Source organism: Homalodisca vitripennis, chromosome 2, assembly GCF_021130785.1.
Source record: "Homalodisca vitripennis isolate AUS2020 chromosome 2, UT_GWSS_2.1, whole genome shotgun sequence".
In the NCBI taxonomy this organism is placed as follows: Eukaryota; Metazoa; Arthropoda; class Insecta; order Hemiptera; family Cicadellidae; genus Homalodisca; species Homalodisca vitripennis.
In genome coordinates this window covers 221,115,672-221,138,269 of record NC_060208.1, presented here as the reverse complement: position 1 = coordinate 221,138,269, position 22,598 = coordinate 221,115,672, and the positions used below count along the sequence as shown (strand labels likewise).

General features: G+C 35.0%; 1 protein-coding gene across 1 annotated transcript; it reads left to right on the top strand.

Annotated features, from left to right (window-relative positions):
• The first annotated feature begins 25 nt into the window (after window positions 1–25).
• LOC124355432 (facilitated trehalose transporter Tret1-like) lies at window positions 26–17,978 on the top strand. Its single transcript, XM_046806571.1, has 3 exons — window positions 26–530; window positions 11,683–11,850; window positions 16,464–17,978. Exons 2-3 carry the CDS (start codon window positions 11,778–11,780, stop codon window positions 17,825–17,827), a joined length of 1,437 nt encoding a protein of 478 aa, XP_046662527.1. The 5' UTR covers window positions 26–530; window positions 11,683–11,777; the 3' UTR covers window positions 17,828–17,978.
• Window positions 17,979–22,598: the final 4,620 nt, after the last annotated feature.

Genomic DNA, 22,598 nt, shown 5'->3' with positions numbered 1-22,598 from the left:
GGAACTGTGTGATCTCACAACGATACGAGCAGTTGGCAATGTTTACAATTTAAAGTTTGACACGACAGAAACACTCGCTAGAACAAAGACGTGGAACTGTGTGATCTCACAACGATACGAGCAGTTGGCAATGTTTACAATTTAAAGTTTGACACGACAGAAACACTCGCTAGGACAAAGACGTGGAACTGTGTGATCTCACAACGATACGAGCAGTTGGCAATGTTTACAATTTAAAGTTTGACACGACAGAAACACTCGCTAGAACAAAGACGTGGAACTGTGTGATCTCACAACGATACGAGCAGTTGGCAATGTTTACAATTTAAAGTTTGACACGACAGAAACACTCGCTAGGACAAAGACGTGGAACTGTGTGATCTCACAACGATACGAGCAGTTGGCGATGTTTACAAATAGTTTCAAGTTTAATACTGTCAGGGACACGACGCAGATAACAAGTGTTTGCCTGATATCGGCAGTCTGAGTGTCTTTTCCAGCTTCGAACCAAGTGGCCCCAACCTGGATAGGTAGGTTTTTGTAATTTTACTTATTAGTTTAAAAAACGGATAAAAAAATTATCATCGTAAAATATGTGTATAGGGGTTAAATTCTATATGTATTAACAGCCAATAAACTTTAGTTTTTAACGAAAGATGTAATTCGTACAGCAATAATTCTATACCAGAATTGTGAAAGTAGAGCTGTTTTTAAGCAGCAATACAAAAACTATGTGTTTATATCATTTATTTAACTAAACAGCATTCTGGTCTGGTATATTATACCGTTTATTCAAAGATATCTTTTCAAACTGCTAAGTTGCTTAATTATTATTTAATAATAAATTGGAATGATAGTCACAAATAAATTATCAGGTGAACAAAAATTATAGAAATTTGTGATATTAAGAAAAAGTAAGAGGTAGGTGAATAAGTGTTATTCATTTCGTTTACATTTTCAGAAAAAAGCCAAGTCGGCAAGTGGCTGTTGCGCTGTATTGTTTCAATATTTACTTTATGAGATCAGACATATCGCTTTGTATTTCATTATTAAACAATAATGAAACACACTGCACATAACTCTTTCAAAATATGCATTCAATAACAAAAATAAAGTTATTTTAATCATAATAAATATTTTACTGAATCGGATTACACTGATTAAATCCGTTAATATTTTATCTAAACACTGCTTCCTCATTATTATTCAAGTGTATTTAAATATTTCAATGAGCGCACAAAAGAGTTCTGCTCTCAGAGAGAACTATTATTGTTGTGCATGGTTTGTTGGTGATGCATTCATTGAATCATGTTATAACAAAACATGTATTTGTATTATCTATTTGTATATCTGTAAATTTAACCTGTTATTTGTTAAAATATTCACGTAGTTTTAGTCTCTGTTTTACTAAAAATATTCACCTTGGCATAATTTAAGAAGTTTTTTTATTTTGCAGTTTTTGTATTGATACAAACTGTTATGACAAAAAGGCCATTTATAAAAACAATATTAAGACAATAAATTTAATACTTTCAAAATGGTGGCTGTATTTTTTTAAATTTTGAATATCTTAAAATTCAACAATTTTACAAAATAATTATAAGTATAATGATTTTTTTAGGGAATTTTATTGGAAATTTAATGAAACTATAATTATTGAAATCGAATTTATAACTGATTTCGAGCAGGTTTACAGTGACAAGTCACGGTCCATATGGCGGTTCTCAGCAAATAGCCAACAATGCAAAAAGTCCATAAACGCCAGCTCCAGTATTTAGTCCGGTCAATTTAGACATTGAACCTTGCAAAAATTACCAGAAAGCTGAAAATTTGTATAGATGTTAGGGACACCATTGTTATGAAATTGTGAAAAGTCCCCATCGATCCCATGTCTGCAAAATTTTATATTCAAGGTCAAATTTCACAAAAATAGGTTTTTTTGAATTTTTCAGCTAAACGATTAGTTTTATGAAAAAATATTTCAAACAAAAATTGTAGATCATGCAATTATCTACAGAAATGCTTCTTATGCTTTTTTTAATAACACTAACCATTTTTGAGAAAAAAACCATTACAAAATTTTTCTTAAGCTGTATTGTCTATAATATGGACACGTTTCCATGCCACCTATGAGGTAGTGTACCTAGCGCGATTTTTTAATTGTGGTTTCCCCGGTAGGCATATTCCACAGTCTATTCCAGTAAAATTTAATGAATTTTTGGTTATTCTTCTTCTTTTCAGTCGTTGCACTCATGTTAGTGTGGTAGTTGTCGATCAGGTATAGATCGAGTGACAAGTCCCGTTATACTTGGTTGTAAACATATTTTTATTCATCATTATTGTCACTAATTATTTCCTCTTCTTCCCCTCCATCTTCTTCTCTCTCTCTATTTTCTTCTTCTTCCTCATCTTCTTGAGTAGACGTAAATTGTACTAACAGCCATAACATCAGTTATTTCGTTGTTCATGTAAAAATCTTCTTCTGTTGGAGATTCAACATATGAACACGATTGGGCCTTGACAAGTGGTGCACGCTAGTGAACAAAATAATTCTACTTTTTTGCAGCCGCATCCTAAGTTACACCCCTTTTTGCAATTGCAAAAAACAGAATTAAGGAGGTTTTTGGTGCAGGTGGAAGAAGCGTGTGGGTTGGTTCCAATGCATTATTGACATCCTTCCAACCCCATTGTTCTGGGTCTAGTTGATTACCAAGCCACACCTGAACCTAGTAATATACGGGGATAAAACTGTTGCTGAGCGGAAGCTGCGATTGGAGGAAGGCAAACTAATTGCACACGTTTTTTTAATACGTGTTTGTTTTCCAAAAGATAAGTAACGTAATTTGTCTATCAAAGTAATTTTTTGGAGCTCCATATACAGACAGAAAGAAAGCGGAATTTCTGGTGAAGAGTTGATATCTTGGAAAGCTTGTGCACAATTAATAAAAAAATTTTGATTTACCCCTTCGAAACATTGCCGATGTTTTATCACAGCCAGTCATAGCATGTAAAAACTGTATATGATTAAACCGATTGATTATCTTCCCGAATAATTGCTGCCGCAGTTGATAGGGCCTTTCATTGATCTTCTTTGCCTTTAGGTTTTTTCAATCTAAGCTTGATTGATAATATCATGATAATTAACAAGAAAACATACAATTTAATTGTCCTAGTTTCTGGGTAATAATGACCTCTATTACTATAATTTAACTTCAACCGTAATTTTAATTTTTCTGTTATCAACACTTACGTTTTTACAAATATTTTCTAATTCTTCTAACGTAAACTGGCAGTCATCACTACTTTCAATAAATATGAAAATATTTTACCCCATGGCGAGATACAATGCTTCATCTTGAGGACGGCCGACTTAGCCTCCAGTGGTCGTCTTTAAAAATGATACAAAACAATTATTATGGTACTCTCTTCAGCATTAACTAAATCGTGTTCAAACTCGATGCGAGCAACAATAGTTATTGCTGTGTCAACAGAACGAGACTGAGCTGCTTTCATAACTGAGTTTTTAAATGAAAGAGTTCTAACGTTAAACATTTTACAACGAGAGATCTGTGCTTGTTTCTTTTTGTATTCCTGACTCAACTCGTCGCCGCAAAATAATGAAAAATTTTTAAAAGAAAAATATGACTCACTTACATGTGCTCTAGTACGAGGAGGACTTTTTGAGAGGTACTAGCTGATTCCTCTTCATGTTGCCGTTTTGCTGCTGAAATTGTACTCTTTCTATTGTATTGTTTGCGACAATGCACATGATTTGTCGCTGAATTTACATTCTTCAAGTAATCAGTAAATTGATTCCCCCTTGAATACTCACGTTAAGTAACGTCTTCATGCCGCGATCAACAATAACACATTCGCTTGAAGATAAAAGTTTAGTGAAAATAAAACACTCTTGCGACAAATTTGAGTGAATACAGCACAAACTTTAACAGAGAATATTTGAAATATCTACAGGTTTTCACTATGAAGGAATTTTCAAGACTAACGGTGATTTAGGTGCGACCTCAAGAAAAGCAAGTGGACGGAACGGTCACTCGAACATTTGGAATGGCAGGAAGATGTTGTTCAAAGGGCACATGGTCCCTTAAAATTAGGGGGACTCCGTTTTTTTAATATAATATTCTCAGAATTATCGGTCAATATGAATGTATTAGTCACGCAGACTTTTAGTTTTACTTATATTACACGCTAAATGATATCATAGGCAGCTTAGTCGTGCTTATTATGGACAATACAGCGTAAGAAAGTTCGTAACTGTTTTTTCTCAAAAAATGGTTAGTGTTATGATAAAAAGCATAAGGAGCATTTTTATAGATAATTGCATGATCTACAAATTTTGTTCGTAATGTTTTTTTTTCATAAAAACTAACAGTTTCGCTGAAAAATTCAAAAAAACCCATTTTTGTGAAATTTGACCTTGAATAAAACTTTTTGCAGACATGGGATCGATGGGGACTTTTCACAATTTCATAACAATGGTATCCCTAAACATCTATACAAATTTTCAGCTTTCTGGGAATTAATGCAAAGTTACCCCCTATTTTTTTGGCTAAATTGACCGGACTAATTCTATATTCTGACATTCCTTATGTGCTATTTCCTTATTGTGCTAAGATCTCTGAGTTCTTTGATTTAAAGCGTTGAATTACTATAAAATCTGTTGCTAGGTAATATAAATAAATCAGTAAGAGCGTTGTAAAATTATATTAGCAATAACAAATAACTTTTTTATGAATAATGATAACCTAAATCAAACTTCTTGATTATTAATAACTGCTTCATTAAAAAAAAATATTCAAAATGACAACCTTATACGGTTGCATATTCTTTGTTCTCTTAGGACAAGAAGCTCAGAAATTGCACCTATAAGGACCTTAGTAACCTATAAGGACCTTTGAGCTGTTACCGAAATGATAGGGTAATCTGGATTAGTGGTAGGGGCCGCCTCTATCGAGATTCATGAGAAAACATTTAGGGAACTCATCTTAAGTCATTTCCTCTTGGAAGAAGGGAAAGCCAGCACTGAACCAGCCTCATCAGTCAAATCAGGCAGGGGGTGGCACACCCTTGTGTCTAGATTGTCAAGAACCTTTGACTCTTAGGGAACGAACCCTACCAACTCCAACAGTCATCTCCCGCAGTAGACTAGACCTATCGAATTACCCTTGCACCCCACAATCTCGACATTTGCGGTTAGTGATGTGCCGCTACTGGACATTCATAAGGTTACCCAGATTTGAGTAACACATCGGTGTTTCTTTACCCAGTATGGATTCAACTGGAAGGTATAAACCAGCCAAAAGTGAACCCTCCTCGGGGAGCTTTGCATAGTCTTAATCAAACAATGAACGATCGTCCAATTCTTACGAAAACCGGACCATCTTCTTTGATGATCGCAGATGTTTCAGCCACTCAAGCAACTACGTCAATTTCAATTTCTACAGGTTTACTGTAAGCTACTTGTTTCATGGTTCCCCTAAGGAAGAAGTTCAGAGATCAGCTGATCGAGATCTTGTCGGTCCTACACACCCAATCCATGTGAAACTTGCGATTCAAGTGATCGCGGACTATATTGCCATCTTGGGCTGGAACCGCGTCATTTCGAAACAACATGGTTTTTCGGATAAGAAGAGGAACATCTTTTCTCAAACCCGGAAAAATATCTCTATGAAACACTTGGCGAATTCAGCCGGTTTGGTAAAATGTAGGGACCAAGAAGGAAATTACCTATAATATCCACCCATACATTAACTTCTTTTGGTGCCCAGCTTCATGAATGGCAGCATTTGGGTTTTCTACATCCTAGATATGACACGTTCGGTTGATAAATACGCCTTCCGCAGTGAAACTATTTCCGTCTTTAAACAAAACTTGTTCAAGATACATAGGGATTTTTAAGTCTTTTTTCCAAAACCCAGCTAGCGCAGGGATTTTTCACCCTTTTTTGAAAATCTTCTGGTTTCAAGGACTGTGCTTTTTCGTGCCTATGTAGATAAAGTTTCTCTCCTTGCAAAACTCTCGATGCAGTGTTCTTACTACCACCAAGATCACGGTCTACCACTGTAGTACTCGCAGACTGGTCTGCTTCAAACCGATCAAAAGCGAGTTCCTCGAATTCAACATCACAAACTGATCTGACACGTCCAGAGTCGTCCATATTTAACTCAGAGATTAAAGCTAAATAATTAAGGATTATAGGCGAGTTCAAGGTCAAGGATTTTGTTACAATTCAAGGTTACTAGCTTGCAGATCATCAGAATGCAGTACAGTAAGTTAAAGGGAAGACCTTACTTTAAAATTGATTTGGATAATTTGCGTTGTGATATAAAGAAAGTGTTTAGTGCCTTAAAACTATGTTTTTATTTTTAACGGCTGTGTAATTATTACGTCAGTCAGTGATTGGTCCCATACAAGACGTATCATCAAGGATGTTACAATAAATTTATTATTAATAGCTCTGAATGCTAAGATTTATTTTTATTGGTTTTCACCCCTTGTACAGTACTTCAGTATAATCAGTATGAATCCTCATTCACTGTCATTACGATCATACTTATATAATATAATTTACAATGAAGCCCACACATTTCAGCAGATACAAACCTAATTACTTTCATTAACGAACATATTTAAAACTGTCATTTCTTAGTGACATCTAAAAAGATTTAAGCTTCTAAAAAGTTTTAAAATCCCCATATGTCGTCGATTATGCTGAGTTTTAACTGACATCGAAATGATCTCTATTCGTTTTAAAATTAAACCTTATATTAGTAAGTTATTGTTATTGTTGGGTATCCTCCCCCCCCTCCACCACCCATCCGGGTGGTTATATCCTCTATTGGGCCAGAGCCAAGACAAATAGTTTGCTCAAGTGCAAATAGTTACTATCTTTTAAGTAACTTTTAAATGGCTACAAATTCTAACTAAATAAGCTTAGGAATTTAATTCCTAATAGTAATAATCAACGAGGATATGGAAAAACATGTTTTAAATTCTGATGTAATGGAGATTTGCAAACCGTACCTGAATTTTCTTATTTCAATAATTCCAAAGTTTCAAATCTGTAGTGTTTTCTGAGAACTACATGTGAGTCGATATGGATTTTATGCTATCAAAAGTCACCTGGCATTGAGACGAGTGTGGTGGGAACCGTGTTATCTGCCTATTCAAGAATTGTAATTCATTTACAAAAGGCTGATAAGTCATCAGCCATGCCTTTGTCATCCTTTCAAATAGTTATATTTTAAGCGATATCGCGGCATTCGTGGGCAGCTCACGTGTCTGGTACTACCATACTTGACTAAGTTGTTACAGAAATAAGAATGATAGGTAATCCATCAATGATCTGGAGTAAATTTAAATGTTCAACAAATGATGAAAATAGATTGCAATATTTGTGCAGTTTTTGTCCAAATCAATACAAATAATACTAAAAATACACTTGCTTATATGATAGGTAATATTGTTGATATATGAAACGTAGGGACAGTAAATGTGTTTTTCAACCTGTTTTAAATTGTGGTTCTACAATTTAACTACTTAGTGGTCAGATTTTGAGGATGTTTCGAGGACTAGTTTTGCCCACTTTGTAATTTTGGAAAAGGGAATGTTCAGATGCAGTTTAGTTTCATAGATGCTTTTGAGACTCAAATGTTTCCTTTGTTGAAGGGACTACTTCTTTCGGCGGGCTATGGATGTATGTTTTGAACTTTCGTTTCGTGTCACGGAATGCTACGCATGTTTATGTTTTCCATATGCTTTCAAAGTAGAATTTACAGCTTTACCGAAACGTAAACAAACCGTTACATAAACATTTAATATGAACTAACATGCCGTTTAAAGCATGTTTTGCTGAAACGACCAGCGGTCAACAAATAGGCAATGAGAATGGTGCTTGTAATCAGCTGAAAGAGTGTATTAGATTATTATTATTTGGATTCACAGGTAGCAGATATATGTTTATTCCTTTTGACGTGACAACGTCTTAAATTAGGTTGCGGCTCGGAGTCACTCATGAAAAAGTGTAACGCCCGGTAACGTTACGATGCCCGTCCAGTGGGTCCGCCGCACGGGATCCGCACGGGATAAAGCAGATAACTGTGGGTCCGCCGCACGGGATAAAGCAGATAACTATGTTTATTCGTGAAAATGTGGAGTGCTTAGATTCGTCATTTACAACAACTACAACAATAAAGGTAAATAATTGTACACTGATATTTCATTATCGTAAACTATGATTGATTGATTAATTGTTAGATTGACACAAAAGTTGAGAAACTGAGTTTATAGGTTATGTCATACTATTGACAAATGTTGATAGTGTTAAGTAAATTATTAGTTTAAATCACTCTGCAATCAATCGTAATTCAGTCGATTGAGAAGAAACAGCGCGTATTGCTAGTCAAACATTTAAAATAACCTCTAACCTGTCATAACAGTGCTACCAAACAAACGAACTAAACCGACCAATCACCACGCGCGGAGTTAGAATTTAACTGTGTTTAGCAAGAATTTCAAATTCCAATTTTAGTAAATGTTTTATTCAACTTTACCATTTACAATAACAAATTTTAATTACTTTCAAATTATGTACAATGTTTTAGTAAACAAAATATATTTCTATAGTTAAAATTTGTGCAATTCTTATTTTCATTCAATTCCTTGTTCCTATTGTGCAATTTAATAATATTCATATCAATAAATATTCTACCGAGAAAAAGACGTTGTCACGTAAAATCTTCGCCCGTAAAACCGACTTTACAGGCAACCATAATTTTTTTTAAGTTAATAATTGTAATGGAGGAAAACGAAGACAATTATTCCGATTTATCCACAAAACCAAAAGAAAAAGTTAATGTAACCTCTGAAAACAGCGAAGCAGAATTTGTAATTTACAAAATACAGAAAACAGAATTAAGTGGAAATGGAAATACGGGTGATGAAGTGAAGCAAGCAAGGAAAAAAGAATTTTCTAAATTACGTTCAACAGAACTTTCAAGATAACGTTCGAAAAGATATAGAGACAATAAAAGAGCAGATCGTTTGAACAATGTTGATATTCCTCAAGCAAGGCAAAAATAATTGGCTAAATTACGTAAAATGAGATATTTAGAGAGGCAAAAAAAGATAGAACAGGGTAATATTAATTGTTCAATTACGGCACATTCAAAAGAATTCCCGCAAACCCGCATCTCTACTGCGTAATACATCATCCTAAGCACTTACATTATTTCATCGCGTATCAGAACTATAACAGAGGAAGAATTAGGAAACGTCTACCTGAAATATTAATCCAAAATAAATACATAGTAATATAGGGTTCTTTGTTTTCAATACTGGTTTCAACCCAAAATAAATATTATTTTCCGAAAACTCATAATCATTTTGCATGCCACTCCAAAGCCTTCTTGTAAAATACAACTATGAGTGGAATTAATTACTTATTTTAAATTACACTAGTGAAATTAGTTTTAAAATTAATTGTTAATTTTATAGAATCTACTTATTGTATCATATAATTTAATTTGTATTAATGCTCACATTTATTTATTGTTAGTGGACATGATAATGCTCAAATATTTACAAGTGGAAAATTAATAATATTATAAACGGTAGTGATTCGATGTGGGAATGCAACAATCACGTATTTCTTTAATATTTGCTAACGCATTAATCTATGTTTATTGCTCTCCCCTAAGCTTGGCTATATTATACAACTAGTATGAATGTGATAGGTGTATTCCTTACAAGATAATTTAAATGCCTCCTTTTACACTTTTTATAGAAATACTATTACATTAGTATACACATAAATTACAAACTTAAAAATATGTTTCATCTCAATTTAGTTTCTGTGGAAAATGTTATTTCCCTTATTTTTGTGTTTTAAATTAACGCTAAAAATTAACATTTTAATGCACTTTATTGTCTTACTCCATAATAACGTGATTTTAAATTTCATATTGGATACTGCTGCAATTTAACAATTTGTAAATTTAATCAATCTTATTTTGGTCGTATCTGCCATTATTATTCAATATGAGCATTTAAAATTCCTAAGTGAATTTCTTCAACTCTTTTCAAATTTAATATTTAATTTGAAAATAATCCAAATATCAACCTAGTTTATGTTATATATTTTTTATTTATTTAAAACAAATATTAAGAGTATATGTTATTACATTAAAATGATGTACCTTAAATTATATATTATTAACATATATCATTTAAATTATATGTTAAAAATATTAGAATAACTTATACAAGCTGTATTACTAGACACTTCAAGGCACCTCAAATTATAATATTTACTACGATTAGTAGCATACGATTGGTCGAAAATTCCCAAAATAAAGGATGCCCTTATGTTTTAATTGTTATGTTATTAAAGCTTCTGAAATTAATAAATCATTTTTCCTTCTTTGTAATAATTGTTTAATTTTGGTTATTTAAAGAAATTTTTGTTTTTGTTTTTGTTTTTTTAAGCTCTGCAATTTCATGAATTTAATAGTTCAATTTCATTTGCCTACAATGTTAATATTTACATCTAGTTATGTCAAATAATAATCTTTGGATCGAAATAATTTTTTAATATGTAAAACAAATATCTACTAATAACTCATAAATCGTTCTTAAAGTGACATAACACTTTGCAGACCTTACCGAAGCAACCTTAAGCTCGAGACTGTGTAAACAGTATCTGGTAAGTAAATTAACATCGCGTTCTGAGTGGGTGAAAATAATATGAAAATGAGAGCATCTTACGATTAGATTATGGTCGAACGTAATCGGCTTACATTTCTTGAGGGTAGTTTACTGGCTTATAGCTTTAAGGCGTTATAGTCGGTTTAAACTTCCTTCCACAATAAAGCTTTTTAGATCAGTATAAGTTGAACAGATCATAATGTAAAATAAATTTAAAACCACCGTTACTTTAGCCTTGCAATTAGGGGGTTAACATAACACAATTACTTATAGAATACTCCACGATTAATACAGTTAGCTAGTTGATGATTAATATAGTAATTGAATTGTTACTTCGACCTTATCTGTGGGGAGGAGGATTAAAATTACAAAATTATCTATGGAATACTCCATGTTTGATACAGTTTACTATTTGATGAATAATATTTAAACTACATTTTTACTTCGGTCTTATTTGGGATATGGGTAAGTAACATTACTAAATTATCCATGGTATAATCCACGATTGATACAGTCTACTAGCTGATTATTAATACATTAATAAAATTGAAGCTATTGCATATGAAGTGATTCTAATCTTTTTTAAATTGTGGTTCTTTAGTTTTATTACTTAGAGGTCAGGTTTTGAAGATGCTTGGAGGACTAGTATTGCCCATTTGGTAATTTTGGAGAAGGAAATGCTCATATTTTATTTATTTATTTTAAAATCTTCAGTCCACTACCACTGGAGACAAGTACCGGTCCCGGGCTTGTTCGTTACATGAGGGCCGTTCAAATGGCTTATTTCTTAAGCATGCACTATCAGCCCATAAATTCAACCGCAGGAAATAAATTGTATAATGCTTGATAAAGAAACTACTTTTTAATTGCACTGCCTAGGCTGATATGCCTATGTCTATAATTTTTATGACATAATCTTAATTTTTGTTGTTGTTGTAACATCTTTGCCATTATTTTCAGGCTCGCACAAAAATTGGTCTCTGTCGAGACCTCCTCGCTGTAAGGATGAGACTGAGGATTCTAGCAGAACAACCTTAGACCTCGTCGCTGTAAGGATGAAACTGAGGATTCTACCAAACCAACCTCAGAGTCTAGCCGTTGTACGACAATACATGGTCGCAGTTTCAGGTGAATGTTTCTGGCTCGGCCTGCTCCTTCCAATTTATATGTTCCCAAATATGCTATTCACTAGGTTCCGTATGCTTTAGGCCAGTTAATTGATAGCGCACGACTAACTAAACACATTAATATATACAGGGTGAGTTTTTTAAAGTGATCCAATAGCTAACTTTTTAATTACACGACTTAGCACCACACTTTAAATTTGGAACTTGCTCAATTTTAAGTTTCACTCAGGGATACACTTTCAAATTTTTTGAAGATGGCCGCCATTTTCCAATATGGCGGTCAACTTTAAAATCTCTTATGGAACACCCTGTATTTTATGTTGTTTTTAGATTCTACTCAACAAAATAATACATTTTTGCTTTTGAGAGTTTTTCAATATCTCTAATGGTTCAGGAGCTACGTGGACTGGAAGTTTTCATAATTTTTGCCAATATGGCGGCCAACTTAAAAATATTTTAGGGAACATCCTGTATTTTATGTTGCTTTTATATTCTACTCAACAAAATAATACATTTTTGCATTTTAGAGTTTTTCTATATCTCTAATGGTTCAGGAGCTACGTGGACTGCAAGTTTTCGGATTTTTTCGGACTGATGATAAAAACTTGCAGTCCACGTAGCTCCTGAACCATTAGAGATATAGAAAAACTCTAAAATGCAAAAATGTCTTATTTTGTAGTGTAGAATATAAAAGCAACATAAAATACAGGGTGGTCCATAAAATATTTTAAAGTTTGCCGCCATATTGGCAAAAATTATGAAAACTTCCAGTCCACGTAGCTCCTGAACCATTAGAGATATTGAAAACCTCTCAAAAGCAAAAATGTATTATTTTGTTGAGTAGAATCTAAAAACAATATAAAATACAGGGTGTTCCATAAGAGATTTTAAAGTTGACCGCCATATTGGAAATGGCGGCCATCTTCAAAAAATTTGAAAGTGTATCCCTGAGTGAAACTTAAAATTGAGCAAGTTCCAAATTTAAAGTGTGGTGCTAAGTCGTGTAATTAAAAAGTTAGCTATTGGATCACTTTAAAAAACTCACCCTGTATATAATAGCCCTAATATTACACATTCGAAATAAAAGGTAAACACAGGCTGAAGTACCATCTGTCATGTTGGGACAATGTAACACCACAACATTTCAAACCACTACAAGTGATATTATTTGTCAGTGTCATTCACTGTCGAGATCTGTCATGATTTTAATGTTTAAAATATTTTCTTGTTCAAAAACAACATTGTGTGTTACATACTTCCATGTGGTGTTGTGTTACATATCCAGTGTAGTGTGTGCAGCATATATTCATTAAAACTTACAAGGTACCACTTTGTAACAAAACAGATTTTATTCAAATATAATTATAACATTCTAATACGAAATGCAATTTAATACCAATTGTATAAAAAATGTTGATGTTGTCATTTAGCTCGTTTTTATTCTTGGTTATACCGCTTCTCATCTGGCTACAACACACAACATGATTTCAAGCATTTTAATTTTAAATGCGCAAATTAAAATGTCACATTCTGATGGGTGACATTGAAAGTAATCTTAGTGATTTATACCAGTGTGATAATCAGTCATAAATTGCCGAAAGATTGGTACAGTCAGGTACACTGCAAACAACCCTGGTGAGAAATAGAGTATTGACTAATTCATTTCGAAACAGAATTAAATAAAAATGTACTCTCACTCCACCCCACTGTTAAAAAAACTTTTCATAAAACTCCATTAGTAGATAAGGCCACACAGAGCTGTAATAGCCACTGTAATAGGCCACTGTATGGAGTTGGTTACTTAACCCTAGTGGATGAAGGGTGAACAGTCATTGTTGTGAATATCGACAGTCTGTTGTACTTGCTCCTTCCGCCCTCAGCAGTGGTTGCTGCTACCCTCAGCTGTAATAGCACTTTATGGAGTTGGGTACTTAACCCTAGTGGATGAAGGGTGAACAGTCATTGTTGTGAATACCGACAGTCTGTTGAACTTGCTCCTTCCGCCCTCAGCAGTGGTTGCTGCTACCCTCAGCTGTAATAGCAGGTATGGAGTTGGGTACTTAACCCTAGTGGATGAAGGATGAACAGTCATTGTTGTGAATATCGACAGTCTGTTGTACTTGCTCCTTCCGCCTTCAGCAGTGGTTGCTGCTACCCTCAGGTGTAATAGCACGTATGGAGTTGGGTACTTAACCCTAGTGGATGAAGGGTGAACAGTCATTGTTGTGAATATCGACAGTCTGTTGTACTTGCTCCTTCCGCCCTCAGCAGTGGTTGCTGCTACCCTCAGCTGTAATAGCACGTATATTGTTGGGTACTTAACCCTAGTGAATGAAGGGTGAACAGTCATTGTTGTGAATATCGACAGTCTGTTGTACTTGCTCCTTCCGCCCTCAGCAGTGGTTGCTGCTACCCTCAGCAGTAATAGCACGTATGGAGTTGGGTACTTAACCCTAGTGGATGAAGGGTGAACAGTCATTGTTGTGAATATCGACAGTCTGTTGTACTTGCTCCTTACGCCCTCAGCAGTGGTTGCTGCTACCCTCAGCTGTAATAGCACTATGTGTGCCAATCTTACTTCTGGCTCTGCAGACTCTTAAGTGCTAGGGAGGGAAGGTTTTACACGCAACTCCCTTCCACTATCAGACAATTGGTGTGCCATATCATATTATTGAATAGTAGACCCTATTTTTTGATGAAGGTACTGTAGACAGTGTCGTGTACCTAGACATCATTGCACAGTTTATTCCGTTGCTTTAAAATGATAAACGTGATTGTTGGTTGCAGCAGGACAGTGCCACATTTAACACATCCAATGACAATGTAGTTCTCTGAGAGGGGGAGAGAGTGAGGGGGGGAGGGGTGAGAGAGAGTGAGGGGGGAGGTAAATATTGATAAATGCAAAATGAGGTCTATAAACGATAAGTGTATGAAGGCTATGATAAAGACCTTCACACCAATGCAATACTGTAATGGTTTCAGTTACTTCAGCTGTTGGCATACTTGTTGAGTAATCGATGCGTTTGAATTTTGAGGACTTATAGGTTAAAAAATGTAAAGGGGGTTCTAATCTGGTATTACAATTCAAATCGACCACATACTTGATGAAGGAAGTGCTAATTAGCCAATAATTATAATCAGAACTGTGTTTGGAACTGATTGACCTTTGACATCGATTAATTTTAAGGAAGAAGAATATAGCTTACCTCAGTAATATAGTGCAACACTCGAACACACCATTTATATACAAAACCACTAAATAATATATAACAGATAGGAGTCACCACATCACCTGTCGTGTAACAGGCTGTATTGATGTTTAATGCAAATTTTTCAAGTCTATGATTCATTTTATTAATAACGGATGGGACGACATATAATCAAACATAAAAGAATGTTTACATTCCCGGCAAATAAAAGAGATATTGTGTCAGCCTACTGAGTGACAGGCTTCGATGGCGATCAGCCAAATTCCATGATTGGACATGCACCATCATAGAATTTGTTCTTTTCTGTGAAGAAATTCAATTTGGAGCATCAATATTCAAGGCTACAGATGAAATCTTTCTCGAGGTATCTTCTTACTTTGTACAGTACACTTTTTTGTTCACGAGATCGGTTTTCAGATCGTTGTTTAAATAGTAAAAGTCTTCACACCAGTCACCATAAAAGTTGCATGAGTTAGTATGTCATGTTTGCTATTTTCTAGTTGTCATCATGGTTAACGATGAGACCAATGTAAAAATATTCGCTAACAATCAGTGAAATATGATGGAGTGACACGCAAAATCATGAATCTCAGTGTCTCGTGTCGGAATAAAGCTTCAAGAAAACTTTCAAGTGGCTTACATCTTACACTACGATCGCTGGAATCCTGGTATCTAGCTTATCAGTTTCAGATAATGTGACCGTTTTAAATCCGATCATCACTGTGGCTTACATCTTACATTACAATCGCTGGAATCCTGGCATCTAGCTTATCAGTAGCAGATAATGTGACCGCTTTAAATCCGATCATCACTGTGGCTTACATCTTACACTACGATCGCTGGAATCCTGGCATCTAGCTTATCGGTAGCAGATAACGTGACCGCTTTAAATCCGATCATCACTGTGGCTTACATCTTACATTACGATCGCCGGAATCCTGGCATCTAGCGTATCAGTATCAGATAACGTGACCGCTTTAAATCCGATCATCACTGTGGCTTTCATCTTACATTACTCTTGCTGGAATCCTGGCAGAGTTATCAGTATAAGATAACGTGACCTCTTTAAGTCCACTTTTGAATTGAGCAAAACTAACACGTTGACTGTGGCTGACTACCCGAAGTAGCCTCTTGACACAAGATAAGAACTCTCAGCATATAGTCGCAGTGAAGGTGTTAATATACGTAATAATGGCATGATTAATGCGTGCAGCTATAAATATCTTGAAGTATTACGTGATAAATTCGTGCTATAAACATGTTGAGGTACTCATTTAAATTATTGAGGTATTCACTCAATCAGTGTCCCCTACCGAATCGTTTATGAGGTAATGCACTATGTGTTAGCAATCTTGTTAAGTAAAAGTAGACATGGATCTTAACCAAATAAACGCTATTGTTTCAGCCTCGTTGCCGTTTGCAGTTGCTGGCTCAGTGGTAGCATGGCCGTCTCCAATTCTACCCAAGATGCTCGCCCAAGAAGCTCCTATTTCCATGAACATCAGAGAGATCGCATGGATGGTATCACTTCTGTACCTGGGAAACCTAACGAGTCCCATTCCAGCAGAGTATTTGGCCGACAGCTACGGCCGAAGGAAGATTCTTCTGTACACCGGTCTTGTGTCTGTCATGTCCTGGCTGATGATACTGTTCGCCACGAACTCCACACATCTGTTTGTCGCGAGGTTTCTAGCCGGCCTACAGTTCGGGATGATCGCGACCGTTCAACCCATTTACATCGGGGAAATATCACAACCGGACATTCGAGGAACTTTGAACACCTTCAATAATTTCATGTTTGGCACCGGTAGTCTTTTCTCGTTTGTGGTCGGGCCATTTGTTTCTTATTACACCTTCGCCCTCGTGTCATTGGTTTTCCCTCTTCTCTTTTTGCTGACTTTCCTGTTCATGCCTGAATCACCATACTACAGTTTGATGAAAAACAGAACGGAAAATGCCAGGGAGTCGTTGTTCTGGCTACGAGGGGATCTCAACCGAATTGAACTCGAATCTGAGTTGAATCAAATTGAAAGAACTGTCCAAAATCAAATGCAGCGTCCTGGATCTTTCGGTGATCTCTTTGCTACGAAATCTGCCAGGAAAGCTATGGTCATAAATATCGCCTTTTCCATCATAAAAAGGCTGACGGGGGCCGGAGCTATAATGACTTTTGGGTCAGTATCCTTGCCCCACAGAACTTTCGGGGTCATTAATTCTGACGAGTGCATGATTATACTGGGAATTGTTAATGTACTCTCCTCTTTTCTTGTCGCCTTTGTTGCGGACATGTTTAGCCAGAAACATCTACTAATCGTATCTTGCTCAGGATGTTGCGTCACTACATTAGTTCTCTCCGTATGGTTTTTTATGGACCCGAATTACGATTTAGACGTAAGCCAGTCAGAGTTTTCTCCATTGTTAATATTTTTAGTTCACAACTTGTTCTACAATCTCGCTTGTGGATATGCGGGAGCTGTTTTTCAGGCAGACATCTTCCCTGGAAATGTGAAGATGAAATCGACCGCCGTCACTACGATATCTCTCGCATTTTCTTCTTTCATCATTAACAAGTTCTACCTCGTAATCGCTCACTATGAGGGCGTTTTCTTCAACTACGTTATTTTCACTGTGGGTTCTTTTCTTGGGGTGTTATTTTTTGTTCTCTACCTGCCAGAAACGAGAGGCAAGACATTGGAAGAAATACAAATCATGCTCGGTGGTTCCGTGGGTGCTAATGTTACTTCACTTCCTCAAACTCGGACGTTTTAGTTACTACGAAGATCACCTCAACTATAGTTTATATGTGAAATATTCTCTCTACTGTGTATTAAATATTCTAAATTATTGAACAGAGTATGTAAAAGGTTTGTGCATATTATTAAGTGCTGTATCTAGTCATTATATTTAAATTTGAATTCACGTTCTCCTTACAGTTATTTCCTGGGTTTTCTGTCCAGTAAAATCCAAAATGGTATATGTTTTGAAATCACAAAACTAGAATATTGGTAGACACCAAGGTTTTACCTTTTTCGATTTCTAAGCACTGAAGATCAAATTTTCAATTTAATGCATTAAAACCATGCAGTTTTAAAAAGTAAAGTACGTGGTAAAATTCAAATATAGGACTTATGTCAACACATTTTAACTCCAAAAATTAAACATGAAACCTAATTTTCCTTTCTTTATTTTGAGTTTTAAATGCTTAATAAATATTTGTACTATTTTCTAAATATTGTTTTAGTGATAACCATTTTCGCTAAAAAGTCTTAGTTAAACTGAAACAGTAATGCAATTATTCTGCTTATTAATATTATTCTAAACTCAAAATTGTTTTGCACTTCAGTATGGTATGTAGATTTGTTCCTCGATCATTGTTATCAAGACATATTTGTATGTACACATTTTTTCAGGAAAAGACCTTGTAGATTAGATAGTTTTTAGGATTGTCAAAGCGTATTTAGGACGTCAGTACTGCCAAGTATTCCAATACTTATATATAACAATATTTTCAAAACAAATATATGTTAAAGGCTTTTAAGCAAAACTTTGGTAAATAATTATTGGTTTTAAAGTTACTATTATGATTGAAAGGTTTTTTTACATGTTTATACAAGTAAGTATTAAGGGTATTAAATAATGAAATTTCCTTTGACAGACATGGTGTCTATTGAGTATTCCACACTAATTTAAAACTTATAGGTAGGTTTATAGCAACATTCATACTACGTATATTATATTGTAGTATATAACAATCTTTTATTTCAGTGGATACATATTTTATATTTTAATCAATGAATAATTAAACGGCTTGTGTATACTTGTAACATTAATTCATGTGGAAAGATTCAATGTAACTTATTAAGAACTGTAAAACCTCTTGAGACATTAGTTCAAAGATTAAGATAATTATAGACGATTTATAGTTATCTATTATTAGTATAAATAAGTAATAATTTATCTACAAAATATTTCTTAAGGAGGCCGATGATTTAATCTATAAACATCGTTAATTTGTAGAGACTGTAGCTGTAGTTCATAGGTAATCAGTGTTGTGCAAGTAAACGTCAAAAGTAATAATTCATCTTCGGTTTGACATTTAGAAGTGACAGCCGCATGTGAAATCTACCCATATTTTGAGGTCTCTAGCTAAATACTGCCCTATTCAGGTTATTATGATGGCTTATTATGGCTTGGTCTATCTACATCTCACCTACGGACTAGTGCTGTGGGGTGCAGGTGCAAGTAACCAATGTTTGAGAGCGTTCAAGATTCAAAAACGAGTGATACGCATCATTACAAAATTAAGAGAGTTATGCAGGCCAGTTTTCAAAAGATTGCAACTGTTTAATCTGCCAAGTCTCTGCATTTTAGAAATAACGTCATATTGTATGATTAAATGTACCTTGACCAAAGGACGGGACGTTCACTCGTACGAGACAAGAGGCAGAGAGATACTGGGCGCCACAGGACGGTAGTTAATGAACATTTGCCCTCACAGGCAGGGTTTTCATCTCATCAACAGCTTGTCAAATGAAAATAAAAAATTGCCTACGCTTAAATCATTTAAAACTCGTTTCAAACGCTGTCTAGTGTCGAACGCGTTTTATAGCATGAGTGAGTTATGGTGTATAACTGGGAGACCGCATAATCAGAAGACTTACTCTCGAATTGAGGCGGGAAAAATTGTTGATGAATGGAACAGAGCGTGTGTCTCGAAATTTATGTATAAATGAGAGTTTGATGTGGCATCTGTGCCAAAATTATTAGATATTTGACGTTTCCTATACAGATGTACTTTTTTGTATCCTCAATTAATATTTGTATATTGTCCTTTCTTGACAAAGAAGCTCAAAACGAATTATATACATCGTTATGACAACAGAAACAACTAGACTACAAATAATGTAACATAGATGAAGAGATGTCATCATTTTCCGGTCTATGCATAATTGAGTGCTCTACGTTACAGACACGATCCTACATCAAGTTCGAGCAATCGAGTTTTCTACATATAACTCTACATGTAGAACGTCACCGACTGTTGCCTTGTTGCCATGATCAAGAAAATCTGTCTAAAGTGTATATTTATAGCCACTGCAAACGTACATTTACTTTATTATAAAGTGGTCTAACACTCAAGCTTTAAGTTCAACCAACAATTTATTCTAAAGACAAATATAAATCATAACTTAGCGCCTTCAAATAGTTATTGGCAGTTAATTATAAGTAATTGTTTTGTAATTGCAGTTTATTGTGTACAGGCGCTTTAAAAACGTTTATCTTTTGCAGAGCCACCTGGTGGTGAGTTACATCAATGGGCATATCGTATAAACCTTTGGCGTGGAAAAATCTATATATCATATAGTTTTTATCATTCTATATATATATATATATATATATATATATATATATATATATATATATATATAATGATAAACATCGACCAACAACGCTTACTTTAAATTTAAATTTAAAACTTTTAATGTTATAGGCAAATTAAAAAAAATTTTGAGTCTGTGAGTCTTTTGGCCTAAGCCCCTTGTTGTGGGCTTATCAAGTATTCACTGTTTAACTTAGGTGAAATGGCTCTTTCGAGAGGAAGAGATTAACGATCGAACCAGATTACTAACTCAAAGGGTCAACAAGATTAGGGTTCACACCAAAAACAACGACCCTCACACACCCTATCATCGTTAACACAACAAACCAGTGATATCTTTAACGCTTACAAGTCCTCAGCCCCTCCATATCATGGCAGACACAACGTTGGATGGTAACTTGTACTTCATCAGCGTGGAATCTTCTGTGCACTACAGGAGAAAGTCTCGGTACCTTTCATGGAATATTCAATAGTATCGTAAGATTTTATAAAACCTATTAGATTTACTTTTAATAATGAAATTGTATATTCAAATGCGTATAGATTTGTAAGTAATTATCTACTCCACATATTAGACATCAATATGATTCTTTACGCTCCAAACCACAACCACGCCATCCAACTTCCAAAAATTCACTCGACCACAAACAACCAACTTTGATAGCTGTAGTAGGTCACTCCACCTTTAAGAAATCTCCGGCAATCGAGTAAGCCAATCAAAAAGAAGATTTTGGTCAAGGAGAGGAATCAAGATTTTGTTAAAGATTTTGCTGTCTACCATTCAAATTCAATGTTGGGGGCTGATTTTTTTATTAAGATATACGATTTTTAAGTGCTATCCGTGGTGAGCATCTGGTGACAAAAAGAACTTTGACATTTTGACTGCTGGCGCGTAATGATGGCACACACAACATACGATACTCCTGTAATCTTTGTTAGATATTGTGTTACAACAGTTTCAGCTTTCTTTGCACTCTTCCAGCATTCTTTGTTTCTTGGATTTTAAAACGCTTCTCACCTAGAGGATAACGCCGTACCAAGTTTCAAACTGATACGTTTTGTCATTCTTAAGGTATATTTGTCTATTTATAACTTTTCAAAAGTGACTCTGGGATTTAAAGGTCATAATATTCAAAAATGGAACATTCCTGGAACTGCCTGGAAATGATGTCATGAGAATGTATTGACTGGCAGCTATTTGTGAATCCACCTGATACCGAGTCAGGGTCAAAGTGGATTGTACTACGCCTCGTCTGCCAGTTTAAACACTACCAACCTCCGCTTACTAAGGTACGTCATTTACTAAACTCATGTGGTACACCGAACTCCGCCCAAACACCCCCCAGACAAGTCGATTATATCCTCCTAAGACGTTGATCCCATTGCTCGTGTAGAGCCTAGCAATTGTGCACTAGAATTGATGGGTCAAGAATTGGCTGGTTCAGATTTAGGCTACATTTTCCTGCGTTGCAAATCATCCTGCTACTTAAAATATTACCAAGGCAGGTTGGATAAAACCACAATAGGCTGACTGAAAAATATTCTCAAGCTGTTAGACATTAGAACCACGGCTTCAAATAAATTCATGTGTGTGATATTTGTTACCCGAATGATTAATTTCTGTAACAACCCTGTTCGTTTTTAGACGAACTAACCATAGGTACGGAACTCGGAGTTCGGTTTCAGTAAATATCGTAACAGACAGATTAACAAAAGTCTTTGCATTAATGAATTCTCATTACATAATGCAAATTTTGATTAGAAAATTTCAGAGACCATTTACTGATTTTTATAACATAAAAATTGGGATGTATAAGAAGCTGCTGGTTAATTGGCTTACGGATTTGGGAAGAGGAGGCAACAGAGAACGTTATTGCGTCCAATTACAGATAGAAGTTTTTTATCTAAAGCCCTTATCTGTTGTACCAACCTAAGCCCGTTACTTTACTTTATTTTACTCTACTGTTCAGGGAACAAGGTTTATGTATTTATGTATATGTATGTGTATGTATATGTATAAGCATGCATGTATGTAAGTGCGTATGTGTCTGATTATTGTATGCTATATATCTGAGTCATATACATGATTAAAACGTCAGAAGTTTTAGATCGACTATCTTTTTTCAACGACTCGTACCCACGCACAGGCTTGCCTATGTG